The 18,642-nt window shown below is 53.8% G+C and overlaps 1 protein-coding gene across 5 annotated transcripts in view; it reads left to right on the top strand.

The window, feature by feature from the left end:
- PDPK1 (3-phosphoinositide dependent protein kinase 1) overlaps positions 1–18,578 on the top strand; it is an 85,620-nt gene extending 67,042 nt beyond the window's left edge. For 4 of the 5 annotated variants that reach the window (XM_085018051.1, XM_085018050.1, XM_021086751.2 and 1 more), the window contains 5 exons: positions 933–1,106; positions 2,598–2,815; positions 11,447–11,504; positions 12,362–12,514; positions 12,917–18,578. In XM_085018051.1, the coding sequence (XP_084874177.1) occupies positions 933–1,106; positions 2,598–2,815; positions 11,447–11,504; positions 12,362–12,514; positions 12,917–13,033 (720 nt within the window). In that variant the 3' untranslated portion in view covers positions 13,034–18,578. Of the gene's footprint in view, positions 1–208; positions 428–932; positions 1,107–2,597; positions 2,816–11,446; positions 11,505–12,361; positions 12,515–12,916 lie in introns of those variants that run through there. The other variant, XM_085018053.1, reaches the window with a different exon arrangement.
- The last annotated feature ends 64 nt before the right edge of the window (positions 18,579–18,642 follow it).

The raw sequence follows: 18,642 nt of genomic DNA, 5'->3' as shown, positions 1-18,642 counted from the left end.
TCCCCTCGGGGCGGTGCTGAATTATCGGTGGGCCTCAGGGCGCAGTCGGATGCCAGAGGAGCTGGCTCTGGGGGCCTCTGAGACCATGTGCAAGTGGGAGACACAGGCGTTTTACTCCCCCCGCCAGCTTCCTGCCTGCGGAGACTCTTCGCTCCCTTTGTTAAAGCCAGTGAGTCAGTCTTTCTGTCTTTCTGTCTTTCTCTCTTAGGGGTCGAATCGGACCTGTAGCCGCTGGCCTACACCACAGCCACAGCAGTGTGGGATCCGAGCTGTCTGTGACTTGCACCACAGCTCATGGCAACGCCGGATCCTTACCCACCGAGTGAGGCCAGGGGTCGAACCCGCGTCGCTGAGGGTACTAGCAGGTTCATTACTGCTGAGCCATGGTGGGAACTCCTTAACTGTGTTTTAAAAGATACTTGCTGCAGAGTTCCTGTTATGGCTCAGCAGGTTGAGAACCCAGCATAGTGCCCTTGAGGATGCAGGTTTGATCCCTGGCCTCACTCAGTGGGTTGAGGATCTGGCGCTGCTGCTGCAGACGACAGCATAGGTCCCAGATGTGGCTCTGATCTGGCATGGCTGTGGCTGTGGCGCAGGCTGGCGCTGCAGCTCTGATTAGAGCCCCCGCCGCTGCCAGAAACATCCATATGCCTCAGGTGTGGCCAGGGGGGAGGGCATAGTTGCTGCTGTTCTTCAGCCTGTGAGGTAGTGGTTCATTTCCCCCTGGGGTGGGCGTGGGGGCAGAGACCCTGGAGAAGTGGGAGGAGCCTCGGAGGGTGACCCTGTCATCGCGCTGTGGGGTCGCGCGCACTGCCTGCAATGCCCTTCCTGGTTCCAGGAGATCCTGATGGGAGGAGACAGCTGCTCAGGGGGGTTTTTGGTCAGAATTACTTGTTAACCCTGATGCTGACTTGTCTGGACTTTTCTGTAAGGTCCTAGATGCCACCAAGCGATTAGGCTGTGAAGAAATGGGAGGGTACAGCCCTCTGAAGGCTCACGCGTTCTTCGAGTCGGTCATGTGGGAGAACCTGCATCATCAGACGCCCCCGAAGCTCACGGCCTACCTCCCGGCCATGTCGGAGGACGACGAGGACTGCTACGGCAACGTACGGCGCCGCGGGCATGGGCGCCTGGGACCCCAGCTCACGGGCCAAGGGGCGAGAGGGGGCGCTGGTGTGGGTTGTGGCCCAGGTGGGCCCAAGAGGCGTGCATCTCCCCGAGAGCAGGCTGCCGGCCCGGGGGTCCGTCCCTTCTCCGTTTTGTTTGGTCACACAAGAGCCAGCCCGAGGGTGGGGTCGGGGAGCAGCGCCACCCACCTGTCCTCCTGCTGGCCATCTGTCTTCCGGCTGGAGCTGATGTCTTAGAACCGTATCTAAAGACATTCTGAGTGCTTCTTGCATTTCCCAGAGAATTCCGGGGTGCTGCTGTTGCTGCTTTGAGCTTTCGGGGATCGTGGTGTGGGGGGTGGACGCTGGTCACTGTCCGTCCTCAGGGCGTGGTACCAGCAGGACGGGGGTGCAGCCCAGGGGCTGAGGGCCGCGCAGGCACAGGGTCTTGGGTTTCCTTTGTTGTCTCTGCCTTGCTTGTGGAAGATGTGAACGGCACAGAGGTGGCGGCGGTGAGCTCCAGTGTGACTGTCGCAGCCTCGTGCTCCCCATGGCCTTCCACCAGGACCCCGCATTTACACGTGATTTCATGTGTTTCTCTTAGCAGCCATGATCCCTTTTTCTTATTTGATTTCTGTCATTGTGACTTGGTCTAACCACTTACCACACGTAGAGTTCTACTTTAGGTGACTGAGGAATTTGAGTTTTATCTAAGAGTCATTGAAAGCTGAGTTAGAATTACTACTGGTATCGTCTCTTGGAGGCTGAGTCCCCTGTGTCTCCCACCTACTGTCATAAGCAATACCTGCCCCCCGTTTTGCCCTAAAAGGTCCTTTAAGCCCAGCCTTGAAGCGAGCCAGACGTGGAGAGCCGTCTGTGCTCACCCCTGACCTGCATCCTCAGCGCAGTGCCCTCTGCCCGCGCCACCCGCAGAGGACTCCCTCCCCAGCTCTCGTTGCCCACCGGGCCCTTGGGCCCTGAAGTCATTCCTAGTCGTGGCTGGTGGCTGGCAGGAGGCAGGGTCTCCAGGGCCTTGAGCGGGGGTCCTGGGAAGCGGCACGCCGATCTCCTGGCCGAGCTCAGAGGGAGCCGCCTGCGCCTGCTTTGTCTCATTGCCCACGGAGCTTGGCCTCACGGGGCCCGTGTGCACTCTTGAGTGTCTCTGCTGTTCCATCACGTTTGCCGAGTTGAGGGCTCAGGCTTCGCCGTGTTACCGCCTTAGTCCTGATCCTTCAGGGCAGTGTGGGGCCGGCCCGGGGACCCAGGGGAGGCGGGATCAGGCCTCGAGTGTGCTGGCGGCCGTGTGGAGGGGGTCTGGGCCGCCCGCTCTTACCAGGATAGACCGCTGGGCTGCGTGTCGGCCGCTCCTCTCCCATGCGGTCTCAGGCCCTTGGGGCTGCAACTTGCTGGGCGTAGATCGGTTGGAGCGGCCTCGGTCCTCGGGCTGCAGGGAGAGTCACGGCGCCGTTCTCTTTCCTCTTCTCCGTGCAGTACGACAACCTCCTGAGCCAGTTCGGCTGCATGCAGGTGTCTTCGTCGCCCTCTTCCCAGTCCCTGTCTGCCGTGGACGCGGGCCTGCCCCAGAGGGCGGGCAGCAACATCGAGCAGTATATCCACGACCTGGACACTAATTCTTTTGAACTGGATTTACAGTTTTCTGAGGATGAGAAGAGGTTGTTGCTGGAGAAGCAGGCCAGCGGAAACCCTTGGTAAGAACTTACATAAGGGGTGCTCCGTTTCGCAGTGCGGTGTGGCACACAGGGGACGAAGGCAGACGTGGTCCCTGCAGAGCCAGGCATCCAGCCTCTGTCACTGCCCGCAGCTGCCTTACCACAGCCGAGGACCCTCAGAGGGGATGTTTGGAGGGCTGGGGGGGCAAGTGGGTATGGGACCCTTGGGGCTCCGCAGGCCAGGCAGCCAGCATCCGTGTTGGTCATGGATTTGTTGTGGGACGTTGAGGGTGTGCTGGAGTTTTCGCTGGGAAATTAGTCGTTTTCCTGTGGCCTTTCTCACTGGTCTGGATGTTTCTTTACGGCGGGCAGGTGGCGTGGGTGTGCGCAGCTCAGCACAGTTAAGGAGGCAGCACTCTGTGCCCCAGCGCCACAGTCTCCATCCCTGACCTCGCAGCCTGGATGGGCGCGTGGATGCTCTGAAGTGGCCTCGTGTGAATTGGCCATTGTGTTTTATCCAGGCAAACATCCTTTGTGGTCCTGGGCCGTTTGTATTAACTTTTTGAGGTACTTTTTGTGTGTCCTTTGACTCTTTTTCATGTATGTTTTGCATTGTGTGTGTGTGTGTGTGTGTGTGTGTGTGTGTTTAGGGCCGTGCCTGCGGCATATGGAGGTTTCCAGGCTAGGAGTCAAATCGGAGCTGTCGCTGCTGGCCGACACCAGAGCCACAGCAACGTGGCATCCAAGCCATGTCTGCGACCTATACCACAGCTCACGGCAACTCCGGATCCTTAACCCACTGAGCGAGGCTAGGGATCGAACCCACGTCCTCATGGATATTAACCACTGAACCACAACGGGAACTCCTGGAAGTTGCAAATTCTCAAAGAGTCAGACCTGCTTGTGTGTTTATTTTCTGCTTTCCATCTCGGTCCTGTTGAGAAGAGCTTATCCACCTGGATGGACTTTTTCTTCATGCGTTTTTATGGTTTCACCTTTCACTTGGGGAAGGACGGTTAGGGACGTGAGGCGGTCGAGGGTGACGGAAGAGCCAGGGGCAGGTGCGGTGCGGCGGAAGGCACTGGTGGGTGGAACTCTCATCTTGTACCTTTAGAATTGATGGTGTCTAGCAAAGCCGGTGTACCAGCTGGCCAGCTGAAACAGGCTGCCTTTTCAGGGGTCCGTATTGCCTAAAACGGTACTACTGGGGTGCTGGTATGTTCTAAGCGGGAGGGAGGGGTCCTGGCGGGCAGCACACTCTGAGCAGGTCCGGGTGCCGAGTGGTGCCGGGGCCTCTTGTAGGGTGACATTATTGCCCTAACAGCTAAGGGACTGTTTTCTTTTGAATCTTAAAAGGAGTAGGTTTATGGTATGTGCATTTTTAGATATTGATATGTTTTCAGTGTTTCTGCTGGGCTCTTACTGGCTATTTTCAGTTAAACCCTTGTGCCCACATGGAAACACAGTAAGGAAGTAAGTATACTTTGTTGACTTATTATGTAATACTATTTTAAAAGTTCTTGAAAACTTTTCTCATTTCTATCTGAAACTTATTTTAGATTTTAATGAGCTATATATGTTTTTTAGGGCTGCACCTGTGGCATATGGAAGTTCCTGGGCGAGGGGTCCAATGGGAGCTGCAGCTGCCGGCCTGCGCCACAGCCACAGCAACGCCGGGTCTGAGCTGCATCTGCGACTACACCATAGCTCACAGCCATGCCGGATCCTTAACCCACGGAGCAAGGCCAGGGATCGAACCTGCGTCCTCATGGATACTAGTGAGATTGGTGTCTGCTGAGCCAGGACAGGAACTCCTTAATGCTAGGTTCTGGATTAAAGCGTTTATAAGACATTTTTCATATGTAATTGTGGATCACTGACTTGAAAAGGGAGAAGACGTGCTTTCCCGCCCACAGTAACGCCCCCGGAGTCCGAAGGTCCCGGGAAGAAAGAGGACACTGAGTCCTCTGCTCCGGGAAAGGGAGGAATCTGCTCCAGAGGAACTGGGCAGAACTGTAAACATGAGACAGAAGTGGGACAGAAGATACCCTTCCCTGGCTCTATAGCTGTGAATACCTTGCTGTGTTGTGTGTACGAACAGAACTTTTTTTGCGTTCAGTTTGCAGCATCATTTAGAGACCCACTGATGAGAGTTTTAAAGATAAGGGGACAGAGCATTTTTTTGAAACGTGCATGCGATGAGCTCTTTCACAGCCAGACCCCTGAAAGCCCCTGAAGCCCCTGACAGAGGGGAGTCAGGGGTGGCGGTGGACAGAGTCCCGGAGAGCTGGGCGGCTGAGCAGCCTCGGGCCGCTGACCCTGCTGGGAGCTGCTAGAGGAAAACCACTGAGAGGAGCCGAGCGCTCGCCAGGTCCACGGCGTAGCAGCTCACTGGCTGGACTCGGAGAGAGAGTTGGGGTCTCTGCCTCTGCATCGCCCTTGTGCCTGACCACCGGCTGCACCTGCAGGTGGGACTAGATGCCTGCTTGGCTTGTATTTGTTTTTTCCTCATCCCAACTCGAAGATTTTTTTTTTTTTTAATCTCAGTGCTTGGCAGAAAGTACAAACGGTGCTAAAACGGTTTTTGTTGAGCACCCCTTTTGAATTTCACGGTTTGTTCTGGAACAAATGTGTTGACATGTGTGCTGTTGGTGCAGGGGCAGTGGTGGGTGAAACCGCCAGTGGTGCATCACAAATCCAGGCCGTGGCACTGGCGGTGCTAACAGAGCCGGGTTCTTTGCAGCCGCACCATCACGGGGGTAAAGAGAAGAAAAGAAGCCAGCCGCACTTAGGCGCAATCCTGAGACTGTATTGATTTTCCCAGCGGGGAGCAAAGTGGGAGGAGTGCAGCCGGGACTCCTGCGGCAGTCCGAGAGCGACTCTACCACCTCCAGAAAAGCCCATGTGAGGGCGTGCGCTGGGAGCTGAGCAGCTGCTCCCTTCTTGGAAGACCATCTTCCCTGGAAGTGCAAAGCTGGTTACTCAGACATGGCTGTTTGGCCACTGATTTTTCGGGAAAATGAGCAGAATGAGCCTGTCGCTTCAAGAAAACCAACTGCTGGCTTTTGTTGCCGATGATAAGTCAAAGCCTGGCGTTCCCACCGTGGTGAAGGGGTTTACGACTCTTAACTGCAGGAGTTCCCTTTGTAGCTAAGTGGGTTAAAAACTTGATTAGTATCCATGAGGATGCAGTTTCGGTCCCTGGCCCCTCTCAGTGGGTTAAGGATCTGGCCTTGCCCTGGGCTGTGGTGTAGGCTGGAAGCTGTAGCTCCAATTTGACCCCTCGCCGGGGAACGTCCATATGCTGTGGGTGCGGCCATAAAAAAATAAAATCAGAGCCTTTAAGTGAAAACTAGAATTTGGGGAAACTTTCCATCACTGAGCTTGACATCTTCCCCACCCTTAAAAAGGCATTTTGAGGAGTTGGCTGGCAGTGTTGCTGAGTTGACTTGGTGTTACAGAGTGGAGTTTGTCTACGTTTGGAAGATCTCTACAACCCAGCCAACAGCTGTAAAATCATGTCAGGGTAGAAGCTTTATCACAGGGCAAGGTAGTTTGGTGGATTCTAATACCACAGAGCAGGAAAAATTCATTCTTGGGATTCAGATTCCACATGGCAGCTAAATCTTTAAGAAAGTACACTTGCAGAGCTTTGGTGTAGTATCCAAGAAGCATGACCACAGATACCTGAAGAGGCTATTAAAACACACCTTCCTTGGAGCTTCCTGGTGGCTCAGCAGGTTAAGGATCGGGCGTTGTTGTCACTACTGTAGTGCGGGTTCCGTCTCTGGCCCAAGAATTTCTGCATGCTGCAGGCACGGCCAAAAAAACAGAAATAAAACCAAACAACAAATCCACCTCCTCCCTTTTCTAATGCTTATCTGGGTGAGGCTGATTTCTTCATGTATGTCAGCCTGCTCAGCAAATCACAGTAGAGTGAAGGCAGAGAGGCAGAGGCAGTCATGAGAATCTAGCTGTCTTCTTTTTTTTGTTTGTTTTTTTTGGTCTTTTTGCCATTTTTCTTGGGCCGCTCCCACAGCATATGAAAGTTCCCAGGCTAGGGGTCCAGTCGGAGCTGTAGCTGCTGGCCTCCGCCAGAGCCACAGCAATTCGGGATCCGAGCCGCATCTGTGACCTGCACCACAGCTCACGGCAACGCCGGATCCTTAACCCACTGAGCAAGGCCAGGGATCAAACCGGCAACCTCATGGTTCCTAGTCGGATTCGTCGACCACTGAGCCACAACGGGAACTCCCCCAGCTCTCTTCTTGAAGCAAGATAACAGAGTGTACAGCAGTGTTATGTTTCTCATTAATTATCTGTTTCGAACAGAGTTTTGTTTTTTTTGGGGGGGGGGCTGCACTTGCGGCATTTGGAAATTCCCAGGCTAGGAGTTGAATCGGAGCTGCACCTGCCGGCGTACACCACAGCCACAGCAACGAGGGATCTGAGCCAAGTCTGAGACCTACACCGCCACTCATGGCAATGCCGGATCCTTAACCCACTGAGTGGGGCCAGGGATCAAACCCACAACCTCACAGTTCCTAGTTGGATTCATTTCCACTGTACCACAATGGGAACTCCAAGAAATTATTATTTTTTAATTAAAAAATTATCTATATTAATATGGAATTGATTTATTATTAATATTTTATTTGTTTGTTTATTTTGCTTTTTAGGGCCCTACCTGCGACATATAGAAGTTCCCAGGCTAGTGGTTGAATCGGAGCTGCAGCTGCTGCCCTACACCACAGCCACGGTAACACGAAATTAAGCCTCATCTGTGACCTACGGCTTGAGACCTACCACAGCTTGTGGCAATGCCGGATCCTTAACCCACTGAGTGAGGCTGGGGATTGAATCGGAATCCTCATGGGTACCAGTCAGGTTTTTATCCCGCTGAGCCACAACTCCGTATCACTGATCTTTAACAAATTAAATACTCAAAAGTGTTTCCTGATTTCTCATGCATATCAATGGATGGAACCCACATAAAGGATAGCTTTTTAAGGTCTTATAAAGTTTAAGAGTTAGATCTTGAGACCTGAGGGTTTGAGAGGTGACGCTTTCGAGCCTGCTGGCTGTGGCCCCCTTGCTCTGCCCTCTCCTGCATAGAAGCAAGTGTGGACAGGTGGTCAGGACAGCCATGTCAGGTCCTGACGGACTCGCTTGGCTCTCCTGGGGGTGGCCTTGCCCTGCCGTGAGTGTCCAGGCTTGCTGGTGGCCTCAGGCTTATATCCTTAAGGTTGGTCTTCTTGGGGTCTGGGTGGGATGGGAGAGAACTGGCTTTGGAATCGGGAAAAGGGGGGTCTTAACATTGTCACCCGCAGTGGAAAGGCTGTGGGCAAGTTGGGAGGCCCTCGGCCCTGCAAGGACGTCTCTACAGAGACGATGGGAGCCAGAGGCTGTGTGAGAAGGCAAGGCCGAGCGCAAGCCCTGGCCACATGCTGGCTTCACGCTGACTCTTAGACTCAGGTCCTGTGTCGGTTTGGCCACCTGCAGAGAGGAAAGAGTGCCTGGTGCTGGGTGGGGCCCCGGGGCTTCTTTAGGAGGGTGGGAGCTGTCATTTTAAGTAGGCCGGTAGGGGAGTTCCTCTCATGGCTCAGTGGAAACGAATCTGACTAGCATCCATGAGGAGGCAGGTTCTATCCCTGGCCTCGCTCAGTGGGTTAAGGATCTGGCATTGCCACGAGCTGTGGTGTAGGTCGAAGACTCAGCTTGAGTCCCACATTGCTGTGGCTGTGGTGTAGGCCGGCAACTACAGCTCCGACTGGACCCCTAGCCTGGGAACCTCCATATGCCACGGGTGTGGCCCTAAAAAGACAAAAACAATTAAAAAACAAAGTAGGTGAGTAGGGAGTTCCCGTCGTGGCTCAGCAGAAATGACTGACTAGCATCCATGAGGACGCAGGTTTGATCCCTGGTCTCGCTCGGTAGGTTAAGGATCTGGCGTTGCCGTAAACGGTGGTGTAGGCCAGCGACTACAGCTCCAATTCAGCCCCTAGCCTGGGAACCACCATATGCTGTGGGTGTGGCCCTACAAAAAAAAAAGGCAAAAATAAATAAAATAAAACCAAGTAATGTAGATGATTCATCAGTAGCCTATCCTAGGCTAGTTGGTTAATTACCTGAGTGATTGGATGGTGGCGCTGGGCTAGTCATGGAGCTTCTGACCACTCTGTCCGCCCGCTGTGCGTCCTGCCTCCTGGGGTCACGGCATCCTCCTCGGGCGCTGCCTGGGTGCTTGTGCAGAGGGGCCGGTGCCTGTCAGCCAGCGCCTTGCTCTGCAGGGGCTGGACGGGGCTGCTTCCCTGTGCTGTGCGTCCTCTCCCCCGCCCGTGTGAACAGTGCTGCGTGAACATTTACGCTCCCCTCGTCGGTTTTCTTTTCTTTAGAATAAATTCCCGGGCGTGTGGGGACCTCAGTGTTGAGTGAGGCTTCGGGTGCCGGTGCCCAGGCCCAGTGAGCACGCTACGTCCCAGTACAGTTCCTTTTGTTGGTTTCTTTGCTTTTGCTTTTTAGGGCCTCACCTGCGGCATATGGAGATTCCCCGGCTAGGGGTTGAATTGAAGCTGCAGCTGCTGGCCTACACCACAGCCATGGCAACTCGGGATTTGAGCCGAGTCTACGACCTACACCTCAGCTCTCGGCAACGCCGGATCCTTAACCCACTGAGCGAGGCCAGGGATCGAACTGGCAACCTCATGGTTCCTAGTCGGATTCGTTTCCGCTGCGCCTCATCAGGAATTCTGCAGTTCGATTCCTTTTGGAACGTTCCAGAAGGTGTCCGTTGTTCCGCTTTCTGTCATGGTTATGTTGCTTTACGTATGCTCTGTGCACTACAGGTGTTGACTCTTTGTAGCTCATGTTCACTGAACATCTTCTCCAGCCTATTTTCTGATAAATTTGCTAATTGTTTTCGAATTCCTGTTGTGGCTCGATGGGTTAAGAACCCAAATAGCATCCACAAAGTTGCGGGTTCGATCCCTGGCCTCACTCAGTGGGCTAAAGATCCACCGTTGCCTTCAGTTGCAGTGTAGGTCGCAGATGCAGCTCAGATTTAGATGTTGCTGTGACTGGTGTAGGCCGGCAGCCACCCCTCTGATTTGACCCCTAGCCTGGGAACTTCCATATGCCACAAGAGTGGCCCTTAAAAGGAAAAAAAATTGGTTCTTTTTGTAGTTAAATGTTCCTTTTGTTCCTATGTAGTCGTGTCTGTTACTCTGTTTTTGGTGACTTGTTTTGTTTTCAGCTTGGAAAATAATTCCTCCCAATTATTAGGCTTGCCAAGTATCCCTTTCTCAAATTTTTCGTCTGGTTCTTGTTTTTTGTTGTTGTTGTTTGTTTGTCTTTTTAGGGCTGCACCTGAAACATAGGGAAGTTCTCAGGCTAGGGATGGAATCGGAACTGTAGCTGCCAGCCGATACTACAGCCACAGCAACTCCGGATGTGAGCTGAGTCTGCCACCTACACCATCGCTTATAGCAACTGTCAGATCCTTAACCCACTGAGCAGGGCCAGGGATCAAACCCTCAAGGATAGTAGTCAGGTTGGTTACCACTGAGCCACAATAGGAACTCCTTTCTGGGTCTTGTTTGATTTCCTTTTTTTTTTTCTTTCTTTCTTTTTTGACCACGCCTACAGCATATGGGAAGTTTCTGGGCCAGGGATCAAATCCGAGCTGGGTGGGTTGTTAGGCTGGGCAGACCTGGGGGCAGTTACGCTTGGTGGGAGAACATGGCTCCACCAGCTGGGCTGGTCTTCTGGCAGGTGCGCTGGGTCCCAGGAAGAGCCAGGGAAGCGGCGGGACATGCTCGGATACATTCCGAGGTGACAGTTGTCTTAGATCAGGAATTTCAGTAACATTTATTCAGACAGAACATAAAGCAGTACCTGTTACCTTTACTCAAAAGAGAGAACCAATTGGAGTCTCCTTGTGCCTCAGTCAGGTAAGGATCCGGTGTCGTTACTGCTGCAGCTCAGGTCACTGGCCTGGGAATTTCCACTTGCTTCGAGCACAGGCCCAAAAAGGGGAAAAAGAGAGAAGAGAGAACCTACAGACATTAAAATCATCTCTCTTAAACTCCTAGAAATCAAAGTAGACTATACTTATTAGTGATGTGTATTAAGTCAGATCCTATATTTGAAGCTTTTTCCTTCAAGTGCCTACCATATTTTAGATACATGTGTCTTTATTACTATAGTAGAGACACCAGAAAAGATGTTTTTAAACCAGGTTTCCAACTTGGCTCTTTTAGGGATTTGTGATTCTGAGCAGCTCAGTGGTCTCTGAGCACTGAGGGCAGGGTCCCATCGTTGGGGTGGGTGACTTGAGAGCGACAGTCTGTGTGCTGAGCTGGACTCGCAGCGGCCTCCACTCGCAGCGGCCTCCACCCGCAGCTTTGCTAAAGGCGGCCGCGTGTCCCCACCGCCTCCCCCTGCCTGTCCCCACTGCGCGAGCGCTGGGATGGGTCGTGTTTCTAGGATCTGAACACAGGTGGCAGACCTTAAAGCAGTAGGGCTTGCGCCAGAGTTCCCCCGGGAAGTAGGTTGGGATTTCTGAAGGGAGAGCTCTGATGAGAGCGGAGCCCACGGAGCTGTCAGGAAAGTTGCTTTGCGAGAGGAGTGAGGAGCATTGAGTGTCTTGTTCTTGTTTGCTTTTTTTCGTAGGCACCAGTTTGTAGAAAATAATTTAATACTGAAAATGGGTCCAGTAGACAAGCGAAAGGTAAGCCCGCTACATGCCGCTCCCTGCTGCACGCCTGCATCTGGCTGCCGCTCATCACACACGGCACCTTCGTCGTGGGTCCCGTACGCGGCAGTGTCCGGGTGTGATGGCCGAGGACGGCAGCAGCCCCCAGGGACCGTGGGGAGCACCCGGGAGGCCTCAGCAAACAAGTGCGGCCTCTTCCTTCTGACCGGGAGCCCGGGCTCTGATCTCTGCCCGAGGCTGGGCTCATGAGGTCAGGGTTTCTTCCCAGTTGGGGAGGCTCTGTTTGAATCCCCGCAGGTTTATTACTTCATTAGCGTTGCTTTTGAAAATCTTACTTACTATGTTATATGGATGAGTTAAATGGATTGATGTGTAGAAAATGTCAGACTCCACAAGTGCTGTCTGCAGACGCCAAGGAGTCGGGGCTCCCGGCCTCCTTTGCCGGCCCTGAGCAGCCTTGCAGCCCGGCGCCCCCTTAGCCCTGCGGCCCGCTGTGAAGGCAGGCTGTGGCGTGACCGCGGCTCACGCAGCCCTGTGCCTCGGGGTAGAGGGGGGTGCTCGGGCATGGTGGGGACCCGTGCTGGGGCACCGCCAGGGCCGCCGCTGCCCCTTGGTGGCATGTGGGATCGGGCTTACCCAGGGCAGGCCAGCCAGGCGGTGAGCGCTTCCTGCTTCTCTCTGACCCTGGGGGCTAGGTCCCGGTCAGGGAGGTGTGTGCCCCTCTGTCCCATGGCAGCGGGCTGTGGCCCTTGGGGGTCCGCCGCCTGGAGCTCCTCTGACGGTCCTGCTTCCCAGACAGCAGGAAGTGTGCTCAGCGTCCACATCTGAGTCTCAGCAGGCCGCATCTTTCTCTCTGTTTCCGTTTGCATCAGGGTTTGTTTGCGCGGCGACGACAGTTACTGCTCACGGAAGGGCCACACTTATATTACGTGGATCCTGTCAACAAAGTCTTGAAAGGTGAAATTCCGTGGTCACAAGAACTCCGACCAGAGGCCAAGAATTTTAAAACCTTCTTTGTCCACACGGTGAGTTTGCCCCTCTGGGTTCCAGGGCACCTGGAGGCCTTTGTGCCTCCATTCAGGGCAACCAGATACTGTAGCCCGAGGGTGTGGGTGGCATTGGGCAGTGGTCGCCCCCTTTCCCCTGTTCCAGGGGCCCCAGTGTTTGTGGCTCAGTCCTGTATTGGGCCGGGAGAGATGTGCTTGCTTTTTAAAGTTTGGGGGTGACCTAAGGGAGCTGAGGTCATCCCCTGCATGTTTCATCTCTGCACCTAAGTGGAAGGAGAAAGTCCACTTGCTCACATGCTTCCAGAAGATTCTTGGGTGGCTGCCATGGGGCGGCCATTGCTTTTTACAGTTTCTCACGGACGGGTGGGGGCTGGTCTCGTAGGACGCCCTGGAGAAGAGTGAATGTTTCTGTCTCTGCAGCCGAATAGGACGTATTACCTGATGGACCCGAGCGGGAATGCTCACAAATGGTGCAAAAAGATCCAGGAGGTGTGGAGGCACAGATACCAGAGCCACCCAGATGCCGCTGTGCAGTGACGCCTGCGGCCACTGCCCTTGCTGCAGGACATGTGCCCAGCATGGCTCGCAGCCATCCGGACGCTTCCAGACCACCCGCCAGCCATCTCAAGGGGGACACAGACGGCAGAAGCTTGCAGCTTTTTTATTTAAAAGAAAAGAAGAAAAAAATACCCACCCACACAAGGAACAAAACCAGTCACGAAAAGGAATTCAGGGTCGCTTTGCTTGCTCTCTGTGCTCCGTGGAGCTCCCTGCCCTCTCCTCGCCTGGGACCCCAGCGCTGTGCACGGCCACCTGACTCCCGCCTGGACTGTGGCCAGAGTCGTGTCACCAGCTCTCCACTGCATGCCCATCGCCTGCCAGTCCTTTTGAGGCTGAGGGCACCGGGCCTGTCCCCAGGCTCCCTCTGCCTGGGTCGCCGTGGCGCACCGCTTCGCAGGGAGCTATGCCGGCCGCTGCGGGGTGGGGGGCCTGGGCTTCGTGTGCTCCTTTCTTCGCGTCCGGCCCTGGTTTATGGCCCGTGCCCCGCGGGCCGCGCTTGCCTCCCCACGCAGCCCTGGCTGCAAGATTCCCGCGGTCTCACTGTCTGTCTGCGAGTGCTCCGTGTGTCGTGACGGCTGGTCCACTGCAGGCGGGAGGAATAGCACAGGTTGTCCAGCTGGACCATGGAGCCACTGCCCAAGGTGGGGGCGCCAGCCGCCCGTTCCCGTGTCATCCCGCTGAGCAGCCTGGCCTCCGGGCCAGAAACTGAGCACCTCCCTGGAAGGAGCCCCGTCAGCAGTGGGCCCGCCGAGTGCCAGGCGCTCCAGGAGGCGGGCGCTGCCCTCCCCCTGCCCCCATGTGCGGCCAGGGTGGCGGGCAGACTGGCCCGTGGCGGAGTGAGAGCTGAGGGCCCCCCGCCCTGAGCGTTGGTGTGAAAGGCAGCGTGTGCAGATTAGGTCGGGCAAGGGTGCCTGCTGTCAGCACACTGGTCAGGGCTCTGTCACACCCTGGCCACACGGAGGAGGGCAGGCTCCCAGTGTCACACACACCCTTGTCCTACGAAGGGTGACCATTCGCAGAGTCTAACTTAAGAGCGTTCCTCCATGCCCACAGTGAAAACCTGAAAACCTTGTCATGTTGCCAGGTCATCTGGTTCCCCTCAAGTGGACTTTGCCTGGGCGAAGGTGTTACTCGCCTTGCACGGGGCAGGAACGCCCCTTGAACCTGGCCTGCCTGCCTCCAGCTGCAGGCTCCCTTCCTCTCGCTTTCTAGAGGCAGCGCGCTGCTGTGTACTGAGGCTGGTCCAGGACCTCCCAGTCCTTTGATTTTCTTTGCTGCTGGTCCCTGGACAGAGAGAATTCCTGTCAGCCTGGTGGGGCCTGGCTGTTTCTCGCCCTGCCCAGGGTGCCCGGGCGGGCAGTCCTGGAGGGTGAGGAGCTGGCCCTGCTGCCCGCAGGCTGCTGCTCGCAGACACGTCTCTGTCCTCCTGTAGTCTTGCCTTTGGTCCTTCACAAAAGCACCAACGAAAGGGTCTCCCGACTACTTCCCTGTCCCATCCCCCCTCCACCACGCAGTGTGACCAGTGGTCCAGAGGAGAGGAAGGATGCTTCAACCAGGGGGAGTGCAGAAGTGGAGAGTCCCGCTGGGCCTGGGCAGGGAGAGGGGTGTGGGCGGGAGCCAGGCTTGCCCGTGGTTTCTGCTCAGGCCTCCGAGAGAGAGAGAGAGGGAGGAAGGGAGGGGGGTGTATGTGGAGGATGCCAAGGTGTTGGGGATGTGCCTGCCCGTGGGGTGTCCAGGGAACAGGGCACTGCCTTGGGCACGTGCTCCTGAACTGAGCCCCCTTCCTCCTCGCTGGCCTGGGTTCACTTGCTTTTCAAAAAGTGAGTCTTTCTTGACCCCTTCTTTCAGGACCTCGATTTCAGGGGACTCCCGGTTCCCTCTGCCCTTGTCCAAGCAGCCGCACCCGCGTGTGTAGCTGGCAGTGGGGGCAGCCTGCTCCTGCACAGCATCTTTCCGGTGTGTGGTTGCAGGGAAGCAAGCAGAGCTGAAGCGTGGCTTTAAAAAGAGCGCTCAGCTGGGCTGCTTGGGGAAAGGCAAATCTTCGTTGCCTGCTTCCCTCTGGATGGCGCCACTACCTCCTGGCCTTAACCGACAAGCTCCATCCTAACCTCCAGAAGCAGAGAAGGAGGGTTCAGGGTTGAGCTTGCACCCGGCAGAGCTGAAGTGACTGCCCTTGCCTGAGCCGGTGACAGCTGAGCCCTTCTCTGTAGGTCACTTTTCTCGGGGCACTCAGATTCCTCCGTCTTTTTTCTTCTTTAAGCCCCTGTGTCCTCCTTTCTTCCCCTGTGCTTTTGTCGCCTTTGGTTCTATCCAGCGTACCCGTTGAGCCATTGCCCTGGCAGGCAGGTGCCTTACGTTCTAAGTCGTGGATTTGGGGGTCGGTCTGCACGCACACAGACCCACCTGGAAACATACGAGTGCGGGTCTGTCCAGGGTGAGAAGGAAACACCCTTCTGTGCCCTCATCCCTGCCCTCTCTCTGTGCCATTTGTCTCAGAGGGCAGAGATGAGGGCAAGTGCCAGAGACAGCACCTGTCAAGCAGAGACGGTCCCACAGCGCGTGGCCTCTCTTGGCCCAGAGGTGGGGAGGGGCAGCCGGAAGGCCGCGGTCTCCCCTGCTCCCCCTCTGCTAGACGGCCGCCGTGCCTTGCCCTCTGGGAACACAGGGGAGCTGCACTTGGATGGGGTGGCTTCCTTACCTTTTCCTGTGACCTGACCAGGGCAGTGGGCAGCCCTGTGGGACCATGAAGCCCCACCCATGAGTGGCACCGCTGCCTGCCTGCCGTTCTGAACTTGACTCGGGAGGCTGGTCACATGCTTGCTCTGAGAAAGATGGCTCTGGGGGTCATGCCAAAGCGGACGGGCACTGCGCCTACTCCAGCCCTCTTGGGGGCTCCTCTCTTCTATGTGTGGTGCAGGCCTGCAGGAATTGCAGGGAACAGCCTGTGGCACAGACTCCTTAGGACAGGGTGCCAGCGCAGGGGGCTCTGGGTGACTTTGTACTTTCTGAAAACATGTGTCTCCTAAAAAAAATCAACTGTAGGCTCAGCACCCAGGAGAGACCACTGTGAGCATACCGAGTGTAGCCTGCCGCCCGCCTCCCCGCAGCACACGTGTTTGCTTCTGCACCTGAAGTGGGAACATGAAACATACACCGTTTGGCATCCAGCTTTTTTTCACTTGGTATTTATCTTCCTGTCATGTCATGAACAAAATGATTCAAAAACCTTGTTTCTAATGATTTTAGAGTTTAATGGTTAATATTTTTTATCATAATTTATCTGACCATTTCACTGCTAGAACACATTTAGATTATTTCTGGTTTTTCACTATTTAAATAATGCTGTGATGAATATCCTTATAAATCTTTCGATTGTTGACTCTGATCTCCCCCCCCCCCGCCTCAGATTCCTAGAAGTGGTATTTTTGGGTTAAAGAGTTTGTTCATTTTACAGTCAGTATAGTCTCCTCCTCTGTCAGGATCTGTTGCCTAGATGCTCAGAGTTCCCGTACAGAACTTCCTTAGTTGTGTCCTGTAGATACTGAACAAATCAATTTCTGGCAAGCCGTGTGTTCCCAAAAATGTTTGAATAAGACTGCTTTTTTTTTTTTTTTTAATGCTAAAGTAATGTCATTACCGCTGGCCATTAGTGACATGTTTTTCCAAAAGCCAATTCCTTATTTTCATTGAAAGAACCTGGTTTTGCTTGCATGTTAACTTCCCATCCCTGCTTCTACAGCTTTCAAGTGCTTGGTGATATTTACAGAATCTTGTACTTTGTGTCCACAATGGTACTGAATTTGCATCTGCACAGTCAGCAGAGATAAAAAGTGTTGAACTGACCTTGCCACATACTTAGTGGATGATTTGTAATTAAGCTTATAGACTCAGTACATCAGGCCATTTGGAATCAAAGAGCAAAGGCTCTACTTGAAGAAGAAACCATGTAGACAATTGGATTTTACAGAAGAGTGTTTGCCCCCTTGTTCTTCCCATCGTAGGACTCGGAGCGTCCAAGGCCCAGCGGCTCAGCAGAGCACCCTGGCCAGGCCTCTTCATGGTAGAACATGATGGACCCGGCTGAGAAGGACTTAAGGGTTTTCCTCCCCTGTCCCCCCGCCCCCGGCCCCGGCCCCAGTGTTGCAGGTCGTCTAGTTGTCTTTAAAGTCCAGACCCCCCAAATTGGGTTTTCTTCCTTTCTCCTGTTTAGTTTGGGGTCTGTCAATTCTGAGGGGAAACATGCATGAGATTTTTCGAGGTGCCACGCTTAGTGCCACTTGACTATGCCAGAGACGCCGGCTGGATTGTGTGGAATTAGGTCTCCTACCTTCCTCTGACACCCCAAATTCCCTTCTCCCGGGGACAGTCCACAGACTGAGGCAGAGGCAGCAGCCACTGGGAGAGCATGGAGAGTGTGTGCAGGTACTATTCTTGGAGATAGTGCTGTATATATGCGGTTTGCCATACTGTTTCTTTTCATATCCAAACTTAACATGAACTGATGGTGACTCAGGTGGGTGTGGCCCTTGCCCCTTAGGCAGACTCCATGGCAAGTGCCTTAAATCAGGGCAGGTGTCACTCCCAGAGCCTCTGAGGGTGCAGGCTGCTGGCCCAAGAGTGCAGGGTTGTAAATTAGGCTGCCTGTGGAGAACTGGTCTGGGGAGGAAGCTCTTCCGGCAAAGGGCAGTTTTACCTGTAGTTCAGACAGCCATGGTGGGCAACTAAACAGGCCTCATGTGTACCAGAATTTACCCAGAACTCATTTCTTCAGTATGAAGAACGACCAAACTTTATGTACAGAGAACTTTTTACAAAAGGCGCACCTTTTTTAGCTGTGGGGTCCACCCTCGTCTAACCCTTCTGGCTGCCTGACTATAAGTAGGGGCCATTTTGCTGGTGAAAAGCCTCTGCCATGATCCTACGTTTGATTGGACACTGACAAAATCAAAGTTTCGCAATATTTAGAGCTGCTGTAGCTATTAACAACACAAAATAGGATGAATCAGTAGTATGCTAGCTGTCTTTCAGGTTGGTGGCAGTCAGAACATGTGTAATATTCTCTACCTGGTCTGTAGCTGTAACTGTGATGTACAGGCAAAGCAAATATTAAAAAAAAAAAAAACTTACGGAAACAAATAATGCAATGATATTAGGATATACACTTTTGTATTTTTATTCTTATATAAGGTTATTTGCTGGCTATTGTTGGCCTCTAGTTCAGTCTGTGTTATTTAAAATCTAATATATGAATTATTTGGGTTGAATTCATGTTCGGGCCACGTTGTTGTATGTATTGATGTACAGCCTTGAATGTGAATAATTATTGTAAACTATATTTTACAACTTTTTTTCTGGCTTTATTATATAAATTTTCTATTTGGTCGATGATTTAATCATATCATAATTTAATGAATCTGTTTATTCTTTTTTTTCAAATATTTGTGCTTTAGGTGTAGTTACCGGATGATGAATTTTCCACGTATGCTCGGTAGCCTTGTAATAAAAAAGCATGTAGAATGTAGACGCTCACTGATGTAGCTTTCTTTGGCCGGGGCGCGGGTCGGGCGTCGCAGGGCGACCTGAAT

The sequence above is a fragment of the Sus scrofa genome, chromosome 3 (genome assembly GCF_054392235.1).
Source record: "Sus scrofa isolate SSC_HxYL_T2T_F1_AM1 chromosome 3, Sscrofa_HxYL_maternal_Yorkshire_Landrace_v2.0, whole genome shotgun sequence".
In the NCBI taxonomy this organism is placed as follows: Eukaryota; Metazoa; Chordata; class Mammalia; order Artiodactyla; family Suidae; genus Sus; species Sus scrofa.
This window is presented reverse-complemented; position numbering and strand designations above follow the sequence as displayed.